This window comes from Drosophila persimilis, unplaced genomic scaffold (assembly GCF_003286085.1).
Source record: "Drosophila persimilis strain 14011-0111.01,24,50 unplaced genomic scaffold, DperRS2 tig00000002-arrow-pilon, whole genome shotgun sequence".
Taxonomy (NCBI): domain Eukaryota; kingdom Metazoa; phylum Arthropoda; class Insecta; order Diptera; family Drosophilidae; genus Drosophila; species Drosophila persimilis.
Genome location: NW_020825289.1, coordinates 20,962,249 through 20,978,818, shown reverse-complemented (window position 1 = coordinate 20,978,818; position 16,570 = coordinate 20,962,249). Strand labels below are relative to the sequence as shown.

At 47.0% G+C, this 16,570-nt stretch overlaps 1 protein-coding gene across 1 annotated transcript; it reads right to left on the bottom strand.

The window, feature by feature from the left end:
* Window positions 1-664: 664 nt before the first annotated feature.
* On the bottom strand, window positions 665-6,705 carry LOC6601355 (probable RNA methyltransferase bin3). Its single transcript, XM_026985651.1, has 7 exons — window positions 5,793-6,705; window positions 3,381-4,839; window positions 3,114-3,312; window positions 2,392-3,052; window positions 1,872-2,313; window positions 1,592-1,738; window positions 665-1,520 (listed from the first exon to the last, which is right to left on the bottom strand). Exons 1-7 carry the CDS (start codon window positions 6,623-6,625, stop codon window positions 744-746), a joined length of 4,518 nt encoding a protein of 1,505 aa, XP_026841452.1. The 5' UTR covers window positions 6,626-6,705; the 3' UTR covers window positions 665-743.
* Window positions 6,706-16,570: the final 9,865 nt, after the last annotated feature.

The window sequence follows — 16,570 nt, the reverse complement described above, 5'->3', positions numbered from 1 at the left end:
AAATATAAACCGCACTATATATATATATATATAAGTATATATATTGTAAGTATTGTATTTTGTTTGCTTTTGCCACAGAATTTATTACATATATCGTTTGTTGTGTGTACTCTCTATTGTTTTCACATTCGCTTTTTTTCGCATTAATATTATCTATTATCCTCTTTTGCCAAAAACATTTTGATCAAAAATAGTTGCATTTTACAGGGACTTTTTCTCTAGACATTTTTTAAAGCTAAAGCTTGTTGTGTGTGTGTGTGTGTGTCGTGTGTGTGTGTGTGTGTAAACTAGGATTTTACATGAAAGAACCACCCAACCGCCAACAGGATCAAATCTGAATTTGACCATAAAGCATTCTAGCAAAAATCGTTAGCTAATCTAAAAACAACAAAAAATACACCTATAAACACATGCATCTGTATATCTGTATATCAGTTTATCCGTATATATGTATATATAGTATATATCTGTGTGATTCTGTTACTTTTTAAATTACAATATATAAAAATATATATATGCATTTACTACTACCATATATATTTGATACATACAAACAACAAAATCATAAGCGTCTCGTTTACGGTTACCATATTTTTGTTTTTGTTTCAAACAATTTTTGAATTTTTCTTTTGCTTGTTTATCCGTTTTTCTCTTTTTTGTTTGCTTTTGACACATTTTTCTTTTCTTCCTTTCTTGCGAGCCGTCTTCGTTCCGCCCCTGCCCCTGCCGCCGCCCTCACCCGCTCAGGCATCCGACAGATCACTGTGGTAGGCGGTGGGCGTGCCGCCGGCGACCGGCGTCTTCTGCTCATCGTCCATCAGGCCGTCCTCGACAAACTCTGCGGTGGCCTCGTGGTGGTTCACCTGCGGCGAGGAGGAGCTCTCGCCACAATTGGTGGCATACACATGGGGCCGGCTGCCGCTGGGCAGCTGATTCGAGTCGTCCGTGTCCGCATCGCGGATCGAGTTGAACGCGTTCCCAGAGTTGGCGTTCGGGGAGCAGGTGTCATCGTTCGGCGGATAGACGTGCCGATGGTAGCTGCCGCCGCCGCTGCCGCCGCCCCCGATGCTGCTGTCGCCGTCCAGCTCCGCCTCCCGCACGCTGCCAAAGACGGGCGTGTGCGAGGAGCTCTTCCGCAGCGAGGCTGGCGGCGACCAGACCGTCTGGTAGAGCGGCGAGGCGAACACGTACATGTGATTGCCTCCGTACGACTCCATGTCGTAGCTGGGCTGGTAGGAGTCCGTCTCCAGGGGATTGTAGGTGGGCTGGTAGCGCGGCGTCTGCCGCAGGCTGGCCGACCCCGAGGCGCTGCCCGCATAGTGCGGCGTATCGTAGTTCTGCGACCGACTCGAGCTACTCATGTGCAGCAGCGGCGCGTGCCCGCTGTGGCTGCCGCCGGCACTCATCCGATGGGCCGGCAAGGTGGCGTAGATCCCGCGATAGGCCTCGTACGGCGTCTGCGGATAGTAGGCATCGCTCCATCGGACATGGTTCGGTGTGTAGTCGCCCTTGGCGTACAGCTGCGTAAAGAGAGCAAAATGCGGTTTATCAAATGCGAATCGCAGGGCACCTGCCATGTGGCAGCACTCACCTGAATGGGCCGACAGAAGCCCTTGTTCATGTGCCGGGGCACGCCCAGCGTGTAGCTGTGACTGAAGCCCACCTCGGAGCTGAGCAAGTACTCGTGGAATTTGTTCGGAAAGAGTTCGATTTGCTTGTAGTTGTTGTAGATCTCCGCCTGCAAAAGAGAGCGAATCAGTTTGCGAATCAAATGGAGAGTGAGCGAGAAAGAAAAACCGAAATTTTCGGCGTTACGAAGCGAATACCGAATGGCTCTAGTATGCAGACTCCACGGATGATCCGTCACTTACCGTGAGGTTCTTCTTCTTCTTGTAGCTGGCCCAGTTCTGGGCCTCCAGTATGAGCTTGCCGCCGGGCCGCAGCTGGTTGAACATCCGCTTGAAGGCCAGCTTGAGGCCGGCATCCCCGAAATTGAGATGGATCCACTTGGTCACGGAGAGGCACAGAATGAGATCGTACTGCTGCGTATCGTTGGCCATCATCGACTCGTCCTTGAGCACGTAGTTCGTTTGCCGGAAGAAGACGTTCGCCGGGAACTGGTTCTTGTTCGGGGAGAGGTTCGGGGACTTCCCTGCCGGCGGCAGCGGCAGTTGCGGCATGCCGCCGTACGTCAGCGGAAAGGAGATGGGAAAGAACTCGTGCGGCTTCACAAGGAGTGCATCCAATTTGAGCTGCTGCTGCAGTTGCTCCTGGTTCTGATGGTGATGATGGTGGTGATGGTGATGATGATGGTGGGGATGATGGTGATGGGGATGGGGATGATGATGATGGTGGTGGCTAGGATGCAGCAGCTGCTGTTGATCCTGTAGCGCCTTGCGTCGCTTCTTGCCACGTCGCGTTTTCTTGTGCAGACTCCCGGCGGCAGCCTCCTCGCCGTCGTCCATGGGCTCGCTCTTCACCAGCTGCGACGTGGGCTCCTGCTTCACCTCCATCTTCACCTTCTCCTCCTTGGGTATGCGCACGAAGATGGACAGATTCCGCCGGGCCCGGCCCACCAGCTCCCGGTCGATGTCGATGCCCAGTATGGTCTTCGGGGCCAGGTGGCGGGCCACCGTGATGGTCATGTGGCCCACGTTGCAGCCAATGTCCAGGATGTCCTTGTTCTGGAAGAGCTCCACATGCCGCTGGAACACCTGCAGCCGCACGTCCCGGAACTCGTTCAGCTGCCGAAAGTCCACGTAGCGGTCGAAGTTCCCGTAGCGGTACTTCACCCCATCCGCCCGGAACTTGGGCAGCTTGTTGAGGGGCGGTATCAGGGCCGGCTCCAGCATCAGGGTCGGCTCCTCGGGCATCGGCTTTACCGCCGTCCCGGCTGCTGTTGACTCGGCAGTTGCCTCGACGGCGGCCGCGGTGTCCGGCGGCAGGGAGTCCTGTTCCCCGGCCGTATGCGAGGTGGCCGCCGATGTGGTGCTCATGGGGCTGCCCAGGCCCTGCTCCGACAGATCTGGCGTATCGTCGCGTGGGATGTTCACTGCAATCGAGGGGAAATCGGGATTAGTTAAGGGTCCAGAGGGATGGAGGCTGCGACTCACCCTCGATGAGGGGCAACTGCCTGGGCGGCTGCTCCTCGACGGGGCTGAGCAGTTCCGTTTCGCTGAAAGACGTGGATCGTCGCGTGTTGGGCTTCCGGGCACCGCTGGGCTGCAGCAAACGTGGCGGACGCTTCCATGCCCCTGGCTGTGGCACCACGGGACTCACGATCTTGTCCATGCCATCGTTACGATGGAATTTCTATCAAAGATACAAAAAACCGATTAGATATGGCTGCAAATGGGTGAGATTTCGAAGGATTTCCCTACCTTGCTCTTCTGGGAATTGTTGCTTTCGCTGATTTTCCTCTTCCTGCCACCGCCACCGCCGTTGCCGTTGCCGCTGCCACTGCCACTGCCGATGCTGGCCGCACTGCTGCTGCCGAAGCTGAGGCCCGTGCCGCCGACGCCGTAGCACGTGCTGCTCAAATCCAGGCGCAAGTCCCGGCTGGCCTGTGCCCGCCTCTCCGCAAGGGTCGAGGCCACGGCCAGGGCTGCGGCCGAGGCCGAGGTCGATGCCGACTTCGAGGCACTCAACAGCAGCTCTGTGGAGCCAGACACATCCCCCTCTGACGCTGCAATGGACACATGTTGCTGCTGCTGCTGCTGTTGCGGTGACGATGATGCAGCTGGCGGCGCTGTCGGCGACGAGAGCAGACTCATGTTGCATTCCATTTGTTCCGGTGCCAGTGCCAGTGGCAGAGCCTGTGCCTGTGCCGGTGCCGGTGCGATGCCGCCCGACTGGACAGCCGCCTCTGTGGGCGTGGGAGCCGGCATCTCTGCCGTGGCCATCGTGGCCGCCTGGGGAGAGCGCACATGCGCCTGCTGCTGGCCCATTTCCGCCGTTCCGCCCGTATCCGATGCCGATGCCGATGCAGATGCCGGTGCGGCGGCTTCGCTCAGCAGCAGACTGAGGGACGCAGCAGCGGCAGAGCCGGCGGCAGCGAGTGGCGCCACCGGCGATGCCGCCGAGGATGAGGTCCCCGCCTCGTCCAGGGAGACGGAGAGCGTTTCGCTGCCCTCGCCCCCGTCGTCGCCCGCATGCGAGGTGTTGTTCGAGTCGAAGCGGCGCCGCTTGCGGTTCTTCCGCGGCCTGTGCTGGCGGTGGTGCGCCTGCGGCTGCTGCTGCAGCTTCAGGTGGCTGCCGCGCGTCAGCATGCCGCCCCGCTTCATCGGCGACGTCAGCTGCTTCTCGTACTCCATCGAGTCGACGGGGTCGAGCAGGTGCAGCGGGTCGTGGATATTGGGCGGTATGATGACCTCCACCTTGGGCGGCGTCGTAATCGGCGACTGGCGCGGCGTCGTCGCCGGCGTGTTGTTGCTGCTCGACGCGTTCGAGGTGTTCTCGTGCTGCAGCGAGTTGAGGTTGAGGGGGTCCGAGATGTTGCCGCCCAGCAGGAACTTGGTGGGCGGCACAATCACCTCCTTCCGCAGCCGCTTCTCCGGCAGGAAGAACTTGGACCGCCCGCAGCAGTAGTGCACGGCATTGGCCGCTGCCGCCGCCGCCGCTGCGCTGCCCGAGATGTTGCTGTTTCCGCTGAGCGAGCTGGTGTCCTTGTTGCTCTGCGCATCCTTGCATCCGGCGTTCACGCCTCCCACGGCATTGATGCCACTATTACCTCCAGCCACGCCGCCTCCTCCGCCGGCGCTGGTTCCGTTGCAGCCGGTCACCAGGCAGCACGTGTGATTGGCATTGTTTCCGGCGCACAGCACATGATGATGATGGCTCCTGGTCGGAATGGAATGGAATGGAGTGGAAATGAAGATAAGCGAAAGGAATGCTACAGAATGGAATTCTTCGGCCTCATTCAGCGAATACCCGGTACCCGTATGACACCCAATTAAATATTTTGCGACTGCTTTCGACCCCTTTCCCGCATTCAAGAACCTCTTTTATCCGACAAGTCTTCAGGGAAAGTAAAAAAAAATTGATTTTTTTTATACGAGAATTTATTCAGTTAAAATAGACGGAACGAAGAAAAAACAAATACCAAAAAAAAAAAAGAAATTATTAAATTTAATGAAAACAAAAAAATGAAAATTAATTATTAAAATAAAAAATAAAACTCAAAGATGAATAATTCAAAAATTTAGGTTGTCTAGAAACTTTGAATGAAAAAAAGTAATAAAAAAATTGCCGCTAATTTGGCTTAGGCCCAAAAATGGGATTTCAAGCCATCTTCTCATACAAATAAATAAACTTTTAAAATGTGCTTGTCTGAGCTCAATTAGTTTTAAGATTTTCTCAGCTCCGTAAACTTTATCGAAAAATATCCCGAAAACTTCAAATTATTTTGTATTCTAGGATTTTTTCCGTTCTAAAACCAAAAAAAAAAAATGGCCTAAAATTTCAGGAATTTTTTTCAATACAAAATGTGCGGCAAACTATTTTGAAATATTTTTTAAGGCAATTTTTTTAAAAATTCCTTTTTTTACTAACAATTAAAACGCCCCAAAAGGTTTTTGCAGAATACTTTTTTAACGAAAAAAAAAATACATGAAATTTTTTGAACGGAAACCTCCCCTTAAAATGGAACTAAGAGGGATTACGGTCCCTGGTTATCTTTAATCCACCTTTTAATTCGAAATTCAGGGAAAACCTTAAGCAAGTGTCATACTGGTACGTGGGCACACCCCCATCGGATGTTCTCGATTTCGCTGGCTTCCGGATTTCCCACTCACCTGTGCGCCAGCATTTTCTTGTAGAGCTGCTGCTGGGCCTTCAGTCCGTGCTTGTCCATCGCTCCGATGGAGATGCCATTGCCGCCCGCGCCACCCCCCACTCCCCCTGTGCCGGCGGCAATCTGCGCCAGCCGCGTGTTGTGATGGTGGTGGTGTCCCCCGCCCCCGCCCCCGCCCCCGCTGCCGCCTATTCCACCGCCGCCGCTGTGATGCGATCCCCCGTGATGGGAGGCCGACCCGCCGCCACCGCCGCCGCTGCCGCTGCCATGGTGGCTCGCAGCATTGCCGGATATTTGATTCTTGATATTCTGTATATTCTCCAGATCGGCCTTGTGGGCCGCCGCCACTGTGGGCGGCACTCCGCCTCCAGCCGGAGGTTGTCCCCCCGCCAGGCCCAAGCCGGCACCTGCCGCCCCACTGCTGCCATTGGGATGCGACTGTGCGATGCCGACACAGGCGCTGCCACTGTACTTGCCACCGCCGCCACCACTGGTCTTGTGGCCCCTCTTGCTCCAGGCCTTGTTCTTGTTTTTGGGTCCCTGCTGCTGCTGCGGGGCACGGAATTGATGATGCTGCTGTTGCTGTTGCTGAGGGGCACCCCCTGCCTGGGATTTGGAGGTGGGCGGTGTGGGGGACTTGGACTTGGATTTGGATTTCGCTGTTGCAGATGTTCCACTGCACTCTGGTTGCTGTTGTTCTTGGGGTTGCTGCTGTTGCTGCTGCTGTTGTTGCTGTTGTTGCCGCCGGGGACTGTGCTCCAAGCGGAGGGTGGGCGTCATGCTGGATCTGGTTACGCGACAATCTCCGGGACTATCGCCGAGCCTTTTATCCATCGTTTCAACGGGCAACACTTAACATTTGGATCCCTTTTCGAACGGGATCTTATTTAACAGATATTTTTTTATTTTTTGTATATTTTTTCCACTTTCTTTTAAACACTTTCTTCACTTTTTCAACTTATTTATTCAATTTTTAGTCGGTATATAATTTTCTTAGATTTTTGTTTTTTAATTGTTTTATTTAATATTTCACTTTTGTATATATTTTTATTATAGAATATTTTAATGTTAATATTCTATTTATGATATTCACATATTTTTTAGTAGAATTTTCCACATGTTTTCCTTTCAGTTTCCCTTCACTAAATGGATCTACATTTCTGAATCGATTATTTATCGATAAGATTGCACTCTTCTCTCTCTCTCTCTATCTCTCTCGCTCTTTAAGAGTTTGATCTAAAGTCAAGGCTCCACTTTAACCTTTTTCACTTTCACAGTTGCCGATTTGCAGTTTGGAGTTTTCCATTTTCGAGGATAATTGCTGCATTCAACACTCGGTAGCATCGCATCCGAGGGGGGGATTCCTGTCGTCCAGCTGCAAGGAAGAGAAACAACAAAATTGATGAAAATTAATTGCACAAAAATGGAATTGCTTGCCGCCTCTCTCTCGGTCGGATTAGGGCTCCCTCCCCCCCTCTCCGGGGTTCCTGCCTCTGGCATTTTGCATTCATTATTTGCATAGCCAGAGCCCAGAGGGGGGGGACCCAAACAACCAACCAACCAACCAACTAACGACACAAACGAGCTTTGAAAAATTGAGTACAGACTCTGGTCTATATGTAGAGGTACCTGCCGCTGCCTCGGTCCCCTTTGGACCCTCTGTCTGGCCTGGCATTAATATTTACATGGCAAATTGTGGCCAGAACTGAGAGGCTTCTCTCGGGGCCACTCCCAGCAGTCGGGCAGTCCCCTGCCTTCGTCGTTTGGCGGTTTTTGTGCACCAGGACACAGACATAGACACCAGGCAACCCCCCGTCCCCCTTCCCCGCCCCACCCTACAAAAAAAGAAATGCCCACAGTCGAAAACAGATTTTCGTGCAACTTGAAGAAGCAACAAGAATGAAAGAGAAGCAGCAGGCAGCAGCAGCAGCAGTCTAAAAGAGGAACAGAGCACAAAAGAAAGAGAAAGAGAAAGAAGCTGGAAACAAGTTGCATATAAATTTCTTGCCTCTTGCCTCTTGCCTCCTGCCTCATCTGCGGGTAACTTGCAGCAGCGATGTCTAAACCCCATATGACAGATGCCAGGAAGATGCTCCAGTCTCCCATCCCCCCCCCGCTCCCCCTCTGCCCCAGGCCACAGTTTCTTAAGGATGCCGCCAGACGGGGGAAAAGTAATGCAAAGAGACTCCTGGATATTTTTACAGGATTAGACACTGAAAATGATGTGGAGTCCTTTTTGGCCTGACCTTTGACACATATTCCTGCAAGTGTTAGAAAAAGGGAATATTCCACAGAACCCTGTTTGATATCCTTCTTCACTGGGGGATTTATTGGCATTTCCCCTTTGACTGTTATTTGCACATTTTCACACACAATTTCCCCTCGATTTCCCTTTTGTTGATTGAGTTGTTTATTAACGATAAATCCGTGTGCGGCTCTCAGTTACAGAGTTAATTAATTTTTGCTCTTTTCCGGCAGGGGGAGAGAGGGGGGCTCCATGCCTCCTTCCTCCTCCTCCTTCCGCCATGGAAGCCATGCCCCTAGGGCTATGTTTTCCCAACGAGAAGGCTATCGGAAATCAGAGCAGGACTCCTCTCTCACCCACTCCCACCTTTCGCTCTCCCCCTCTCTGACACTCGCACAAAGGCAATTTTTATTTGCATATTTTTAGGCGCGCGAATGCGAAATGGGAACACAACACGCCCCGCCCCGTCCCGAGGGGTGAGGGAGGGGTGGCGGTGGGGTGTGGTATGCCTCCAAGAAAATTTTAATTAAAATTTAAATATGCGCGCATACTGTGCCGTGCCAAAAGGTTGCCACCTCCACCTGCCCCACCGCCTGCCACGCGACGGGAAAGTGGGGCACAATATGAAACGGAGGCAGGAGGCAGAAGGAGCTGCCTTCAAGAGTACCTTTCCAGAGTGACTTAATAAATAATAAATACATATATAAAGAGAGAAAGAGAGACAGAGACAGAGATCCTGCCCCACTACCGGAAATTGTCAATTTTGTTTAATTTTGTCAACATTTTAATGGAGCCACGTTGTGTGTGTGTTGTTTTTGTTGTGTTTTTTTGTAGTTGTTTGAAATGCGATTTGCATGGAAATCAAATTAGTTCAGTTTTCCACACTTTTCTGGGCAGCAAAGGAAAGCACTCGCTCTCGCTCTCCCTCTCCCTCCCCCTCTCTCTCTCTCTGTGTGCGAAATGGCCACCGGGAAATTGTGTTTAGAGATGATGATGACCAGCAAAGGACTTGCCATTCCCACCCACTGGTCTCGCCTGTTTCGCCGGAGAGGCGGACGCCTCTTTCACGTACGTTCTTCACAAAGAGAACGACAAAGTCTGTGTATTTTGCCGTTCGAACCGGCGGACCCCTTTCTGGGGCATCGACAAACACTGTTCACCGGATTCTGGGGACCTGCTGTATTCGGAATGGAATGGAATGGAATACCTTGGGTATTTTTATAGTGTGTGCTCTAAGGAGCGCTTCAAGCTATTCTTATTTGTAATATTCTCAGTAAAAGGAAGCCCCCTCTCACATATTCATGCCACAACTGGCGCAATCCACCCACGACTGGGTGGCGCCGTGTCCGTAGAAATTCCAAACATGGATAAACAAATGCTCCACGGCGGCAGGTGTTTTAAATGTGATATCGAGTCCTTAGGGAGTGCAACAAATACCGAGCTAAATAAAGACACACACACACACAGGGAGGAGGGAGGGGGAGCCTGTGGAAAAACATTTGCCGCCTTTTGGGCAGAGGCACACGGAAGATACAGCCAAAAGTGGAAGCAAAAGCGGAAGCAAAAGCAAAAGCTCGTGTTGCATATGTAATGTGCGTCATTATCAAAAGCAGAGCTTAACACCTGCTCGGAAAGCGAGACAGAGACAGAGATGGAGACAGAGATGGAGCTGGAGAGTGACAGAGAGGGACAGCGTCGGGGAAAACTACGGTTGAAACGGGTGGAGGTGGAGGGGGGGCGACAGGACAGGTGGCTAATTTAATGTCAGGGCATTATGGGGGGCTTTACGCAGACGGATGATGATGATGACGGGTTAAGGACTGCCTTTTTTCCGCCATATGGATAAGCTTTAAATATGAATAAACCACGGGACATATCTAGTGGATATAATAAATAATACATGAACGAATGAATCCATATTTATGGCCAAACACTTGGTGCATAAACGCTGGATTATTAAAAGGATAAGCCCCGCCAGCTGTGGGCTCCAAGGGCTCCCCAAGGGCTGCTCCCTCAAGTAGGTCCTTGCTTGTGATTCCGTATCGTTTTGTTCTACAGAAGTGTGCACCACACACGATTCTTTGACATCCTTTTCCGGATTCCTTCAAGGAGTTTAATTCGTTCAGCGCCCCCACCCCCACCTCCACCGCCTCCCCCTGCCGGTGCACCGCCCACATGGCTGATGCCTGATGGCTGTCAACATGTCAGCAGCATCCCAGCAGCATCCCAGCAGCATCGCAGTGTTACACATTATCCACCTACCAATTTCCTTGGCATTCAAGGCATCCGCCCTCTCTTTCGCCTCCCCCTCCCCTCTCTCCGCAGCAGCCAGCATAATGGTATCGTATCCAGCACAGACATCATCCGCAAAACTGTCAAAGGACTGACTGGGGTGGTGGGGGGGCACCCCCCAGCACCACCACCACTCACGTGTCATACAGTCATACAGATTATGAAGCCATAGCTGCAGATACTACAGACACAGATACAGTTACAGATCCAGTTACAGCGACGTATGGGTGTGGGTGTGTGCGTGTTGCAATTGCAGTTGCAACATCCCAGCCACCATCGACCCCGATTCGATCGAGTATCTACTGCATTTCCGCTTCCCTTTTTGCCTGGAAATGTAATTTTCCACTAATTTATTTTTTACACATATCCCAAAAATAAAAAAGGAAATAAAATAAAATTTAATTCAAGCGAACAAAAAATGAAAAAGTAATAACAAGATAAAGAAGAAGAATAAACAGGAGAAGAAAAGTTTTAGAAGAAAGAGAGAGAGAGAGAGGAGCAGAGAGAAGAGGAGGAGCAGAGGCCGAGGAGAGAGAGGAGTGAAGCCAGTCAGAGCTACAGGGAAAACTCTTGGCCAAAAAACTATTTTCTCCGACTGCACTTTGTCAGTTTTTGTCAGGAGTTGTTCTCCCTCCCCCTCCGCCCCTCTCCCTCCGCCTCTCCTCTGTCTCTCTCGGTTGAGTTCTCCAGTGGATAAGTTTTCTCCGCCCACTGCCACTCCCACACCGCCCTTACATTTCCACTCTATTTCAACTTCGATGTTGTTCCGGCGTTCTCTTTGCTTTTGCCCGAGTTTTTCAATAGTTTCCCCCCGCCCCCGCTCCTCGCCCTCCTCTCTCCACCCTCACCAAAAACCAAAGTAAAGAAAACGAGAAAAACTAAAGTAAAATAAAACAAAATTACACTCTTTGTCAACTGCATTTCATGGCAAAAATCTATCTCCCTCTCTAAAAAGTTAAAATCGAAAGAAAAACGAACAAGTGGCCCACAAAAGGGATAGAAGAAGAAACGGAGAGGGGGAGGGGGAGGGAAGAGAGGGAAAGAGGGCTAAGAACTGACCAAACCAGGTGAAAAGCAAACAGAGAGAGAATGAAGAGAAGAGAGGATAGGAAAGAGCAGCAGGAAAAACAATGTGGCTGATAATGAGACTGAAGATAATAGTGGGGGGAGGGGAGGGTTCATCATGAGTTTGTATTTTTTTTGCGTATGATGACGGTAGGGGGCAGGCGGCGGGAGGCGGGAGGAGAGCCACTGCAGAAATTCAAGTCTAGTCAGAGGCCAGATAATCAATTATGTAAAGAGCCAACAGCAAAAACAAGACACAAAAAAAAGACTGACAAAAAATATCTTTAAAAAGTCGAAACTTGGCATACCCTGCAAGATGCCTAAGCTACAGGGATATATGGTGGTCCCATGTCCATCATAAATTTGCGAAAAACATCTTTTATTAATGATTTCTGATTCAGACAGCATATTTCATGCCCAACAAAGAAGAGGGTTTATCTCTTTAAGAGACGAAAATATCCGAAATGTCTATCTATTCTCAAAAATATCGCCAAGTTCAACCGACTAAATTCCTCGAACATTAAAAATAGGTGAATAAAAACAGCCTTTTTGAATTTATATAAATAATTATTAAATTAATAAATATTAATAATATTATATTGCCAGGCGGCCACCCCTGGCACACTTGACCCAAACAAATTTCGAAATAATGGCCAAATAGTTCAATAAATATTAGGTCTGGAAAAAAAAAGAGTCGAAAATGGTTCTATGTAGCAGATTCTGGTTTATCCCAGAATCGAACGGATTCAAATGTTTTATAATAAAAATGATAATATTTAAATTAATTTCTGTTTTTTTGTAATCTTTTTTAAGTGTTGAAAAAAATTTTTAAAATTAAAAAATAATTAAATAACCATTTTAAACTATAATTTTGCTTTAAAAAAATGTGTAGTAAAAGGAAAACTCTAAAAATATATCATTTTCTCGACTCGTATTTTCTCAGACTCATAATTCTTGCACTTTTTAAACCTCTGTTTTAATCTATGGAATTTTCTTTAATATTTAAGAGTCCCTCTGGACGGAAAGGGTATGGAGGAAAAGCAAAATGCGGAACTTGCTTGTCACAGCAATAAAACGAAATAAAATGCATTCAAGAGGGAAACAGATATACATACTGATAGAGAGAGAGAGACATAGAGACAGAGAGAGAGAGAGGAAGGCAGGCAGAAGGCTGCATAATTTTGCACGGCACATTGACTGATTATGAGCGCCTCACTGAACGGTGATTTATGCACAGGCCAACAGCGGGCAACGGGGGAGGGAGGGGAGGGTGGGCAGGCCAAAGAAGCGGTGAATAAAATTACAATGACAAATTAATGAAAATGAGCAAGGGAAACCCATTGCTGGAGGAGGAGGAGAAGGAGGAGGAGCAGCAAGAGGCGGAGACAACGGCCGGCGCCTAGCAAATTATGGAAAATCACCGAAGAAAATCAGAAAAAGAAAAAGAGTGTAACAGAAGAGGAAAACCTTCTGTGTCGCAGGCTATAATTTTGCAATGACAGAATTGAAAGTAAACTCGCCATGGGTAGGGGCATGGCATGATGATGACAGGGCATTCTCTGGCTAATCATAAGGAAATTATCTTTATCTGACATTTGAAAATGGCTTTCTTATAGCCTTATAGCTGATAAGCTTCCGTCAGGTGATGCCATTCCAAATGACAATTTACCGGTATAAAAAAAAAAATAATAATTATTTTACGGTAAAATGCGGCGTTAGAAGGTTTGGCCAAAGGGCTATAACTTAGCTGTTTATCCATCGATTTTGACAAACGATACCTTAAACGACGCCAAATTAATATAACTATTACAAAGTATAAAGCAGGTACACACAAAAATTTGTTTCATTTTTTTCTGAGTTTTCAAAGTTAGAGTTAAAAAAACAAAAAACAAAAAACACCGCAAAAAAATTAAATTTTGTAATTTGAAAGCCTAATATTTTCCAGACGGTAAGCTGAAACTACAAAGTGTTTAGGTTTGATTTAAAGCTGCATTTATCTCAGCTTTTCAAAATTTGAAAGTTCAAAGTTTAAAGTTCAAACAGACGAAAGATACTAAAGTTATGTGAATAAAAGAAACACGACCTATTAAAAAGAAACCGTTAAGAAAAATTTAAGTTTTTAAAAGGTTTTAAAAAATTATAAAAAAAAAATTATAATTTAAAAAATGATAAAAAAAAATCTATTTTAAGAAATTATAAAAAAAAAGTCAAATTTAAAAAATGATAAAAACCTAAAATATATTATATATTTATATATTATTTTTAATATATAAACTTTTTTAATATGAAAATAACCATAGTTCATTAAAAAAAAAATGTTAAGCTATGAGAAAAAGTTGTTTTGGCTAGAGGCTTAAAAAAAAATTCAGTTCTGTTGGCTAGTGTAATCGGCCCTATTGTATCAAATATCCATCACTGGGCGCTGAGCGAATGGTGGTGCCTCCTCTGTCTTTCAATGTCACTACTACTGATACTCTTGGTCCCCTCAAAAAGCTTCATTCCCCTGCTCCTACCTTCCTCCCTTTTTTTTTGCATTTATTGTATTCTTTTCCGTAAAAGAGATCTTTTATATTTCGTTCTACTTTCGGCCTGAATGGAAAAGGCGCAACCCTAAAAATGCCCTCAACTGTAAATTTCTGCAGTCAACTGACATTTTTCCTTATGTATTTCATTTTTTTCCTCCTTTTTTTCCTTTTGCTATGCCTTCGCCATCGCCATCGTCATCGCCTTCCTGCCCAGCCTTCGTGCTGCTGTTTTTCCTTTCGTTTCGACTCAAACAAGCTTTTGTGTAATTTAATTGCCGAGGTCACCGCAGGGAAAGGGGGGTTCCATTGGGTTGGATTGGGTTTCGCGTTGGCTGTTTTTGGGGTAGGCATCGCATCAGTGCCATCGGCTGCTAAAAGGGTTAGTTGTTGGCCCTTTTTTTCGTGCCTGGGCCTGGGCTTAGGGTTGGACAGGACATCCTTGAATTTATGCACAGAATTATTTTAAATGATTAATAAGCAAGAGGAAGAGAGAAAGAGAGTTGCTCGAAAGAAGAGCTGGCCAAAAAGTTCACAATGTTCGACAAATCAGTGGCAACAAGTTCAGAGAGCAGGCAACAGCACTCTCCCTCTCTCTCTCCCACTCTAGCACTCAAACGCGTCACTTGCCCCACACTCAAAGAGTACATGCCTTCAAGGGTGCAGTGGGGCGGGGGGCGGGGAGGCACCTCAAATATGTATGCGCTGATGCCGCAAAATGCACTAATGCATGCAGATGCATATCTTATGATCCTTGGCCGCTTGTTTGCATCAAAATGTTGCACCCACCGACACCTCTTCTAACATTAACCCACACCCCCAAACACACACACTTTGCATTCTCTCTAGTTTCGCTCGACTCAAAAATAAAAAGAGTTTTCAATGCCACTTGAATCGGAGCTTAGTTCCCCCTCCACACCCCCCGTGGCGTTATCGTTTCACACTCTTGTACCCCACACACACACACAACCATCAGCGAGAAGGAGGGAGGGAGAGAGAGAGAGAGGCAAAGTGGGACAAAGCAGAGCAAAGCATGCCAAAAACAAGAACCACTGGAAGTGCGAATGGGGAGCAAAGGAGAAGCCGAATGAGAGGAGAAAAAAACAAAAAATCCAAAATGCAATTTAACGGTTATAAATATGTATTTGTATCCACACATTATATACATACATACATACATATGTACACACTCGTACAAGAGGTGCACCCGGCTTCCAAATGGTTTCGTTTCTTTTCTTTAGATTCTAATCCCCTTCGACGACACCCTTCGTGGCGTGGCTTTTATTCTGTCCGTTACATTTTGAAAGATGCTTTAATGATTTATGCATATTCTTGTATGAGATCTATCCGCCTCAAGTCAACAAGGCTTTGTTTTAAAGAAGAATTAGTATAGGGGCATTACCGCCAAAACATTAAAAGTTGATTTTTTTTTTTAAGTTTGTCATAAGAATTTTTTTTTATTTATTGAAACCTATTCCAATACGAAAAAGTTCCAATTTTTCTGTATTTTTGTATTGTTTGGTATTTTCAGTTTTTTTTTTTAGTATTTATTATCTTTTTAATATTTTTGGTATTTTTGTATGTTTTTGTATTTGTAGTATTTTTTATTATTTATTATTTATTTAGTATTTTTAGTATTTTTGGTATTTTACTATTATTGGCTGTTAGAAAGATGAGTCTTTATAATGATATTTCCTCAAATTACCTTTAAAACATTAAAAAAAAAAATACTTTTAAGAAAATTATAGAAAATAAGCGCAATCACGGCGAATGGCAGATTTTGTAACTATTATTATCACAGAATTAGTTATCGCCAGAACGAAAGTGCCCTTATGAAGTCGGTTTTCAAGTTGGGATCAGTATAAAATATAGCCAAAGAAATATAAAATTACCCAGATAGGACATGAGCCATCGAAACGCTGTCCTATGGCTCTATGTCCTTACCTATGCCACGTCTCTGCCTACTACTTTTTCGGTCCAAAGAGTCCCACAATAAAATACAAAGCCAAACCAATATACATTGCTTGAGCATGACACACAGATAGTTTATATGGTCTTTGAGATATAGAAACAATCGCTGGAATCCATCCATCTCATTCAAATTGAATCAATATCGAGCGGGATCTTCAAGAGGGTATCTAAAGCTTCCATAAAAGAAAAAGCTATCCATCCTTACTTTCTTGTTGTTGTTGCTGGCGTTCCCCCCACTCTCCCCCCCTTCTCCGCTTTCCGCTTTCCACTCTCCGCTGTTTGTCTGCTGTTACGCGACTGTTACTATGTATCTCCAGTTGCTGTTGCTGTTGCTGTTGCTGTTGCTGCTATTCCTCCACTGTACCCTAGGTCTAGTTCTAGTTTTTGTCGTTTCTTCCTCTTCTTTGCCACTCCTCTCCTGGTTGCATTTGAAGTTTTAAGGCCAACTACCAGCCAGACACGTACTTTCTTTCTTCTTTCTTCCATGCAATTCAATTCGAATCCAAAGCGATGCCGATGCCGATGCCGATGCCATGCGATGCGATGCCAAGTCAACTTTTCTCCTCCTCTCTATGCCCTCCCCTCTCTCTCTCTCTTTGCCTATGCTCTCTCTTTCGCTCTCCCTCTGATTGTGAGTGTGTGTTTGTGCTCTCCTTGTTGTTGTTGGTTTGTTTAAACAACAGT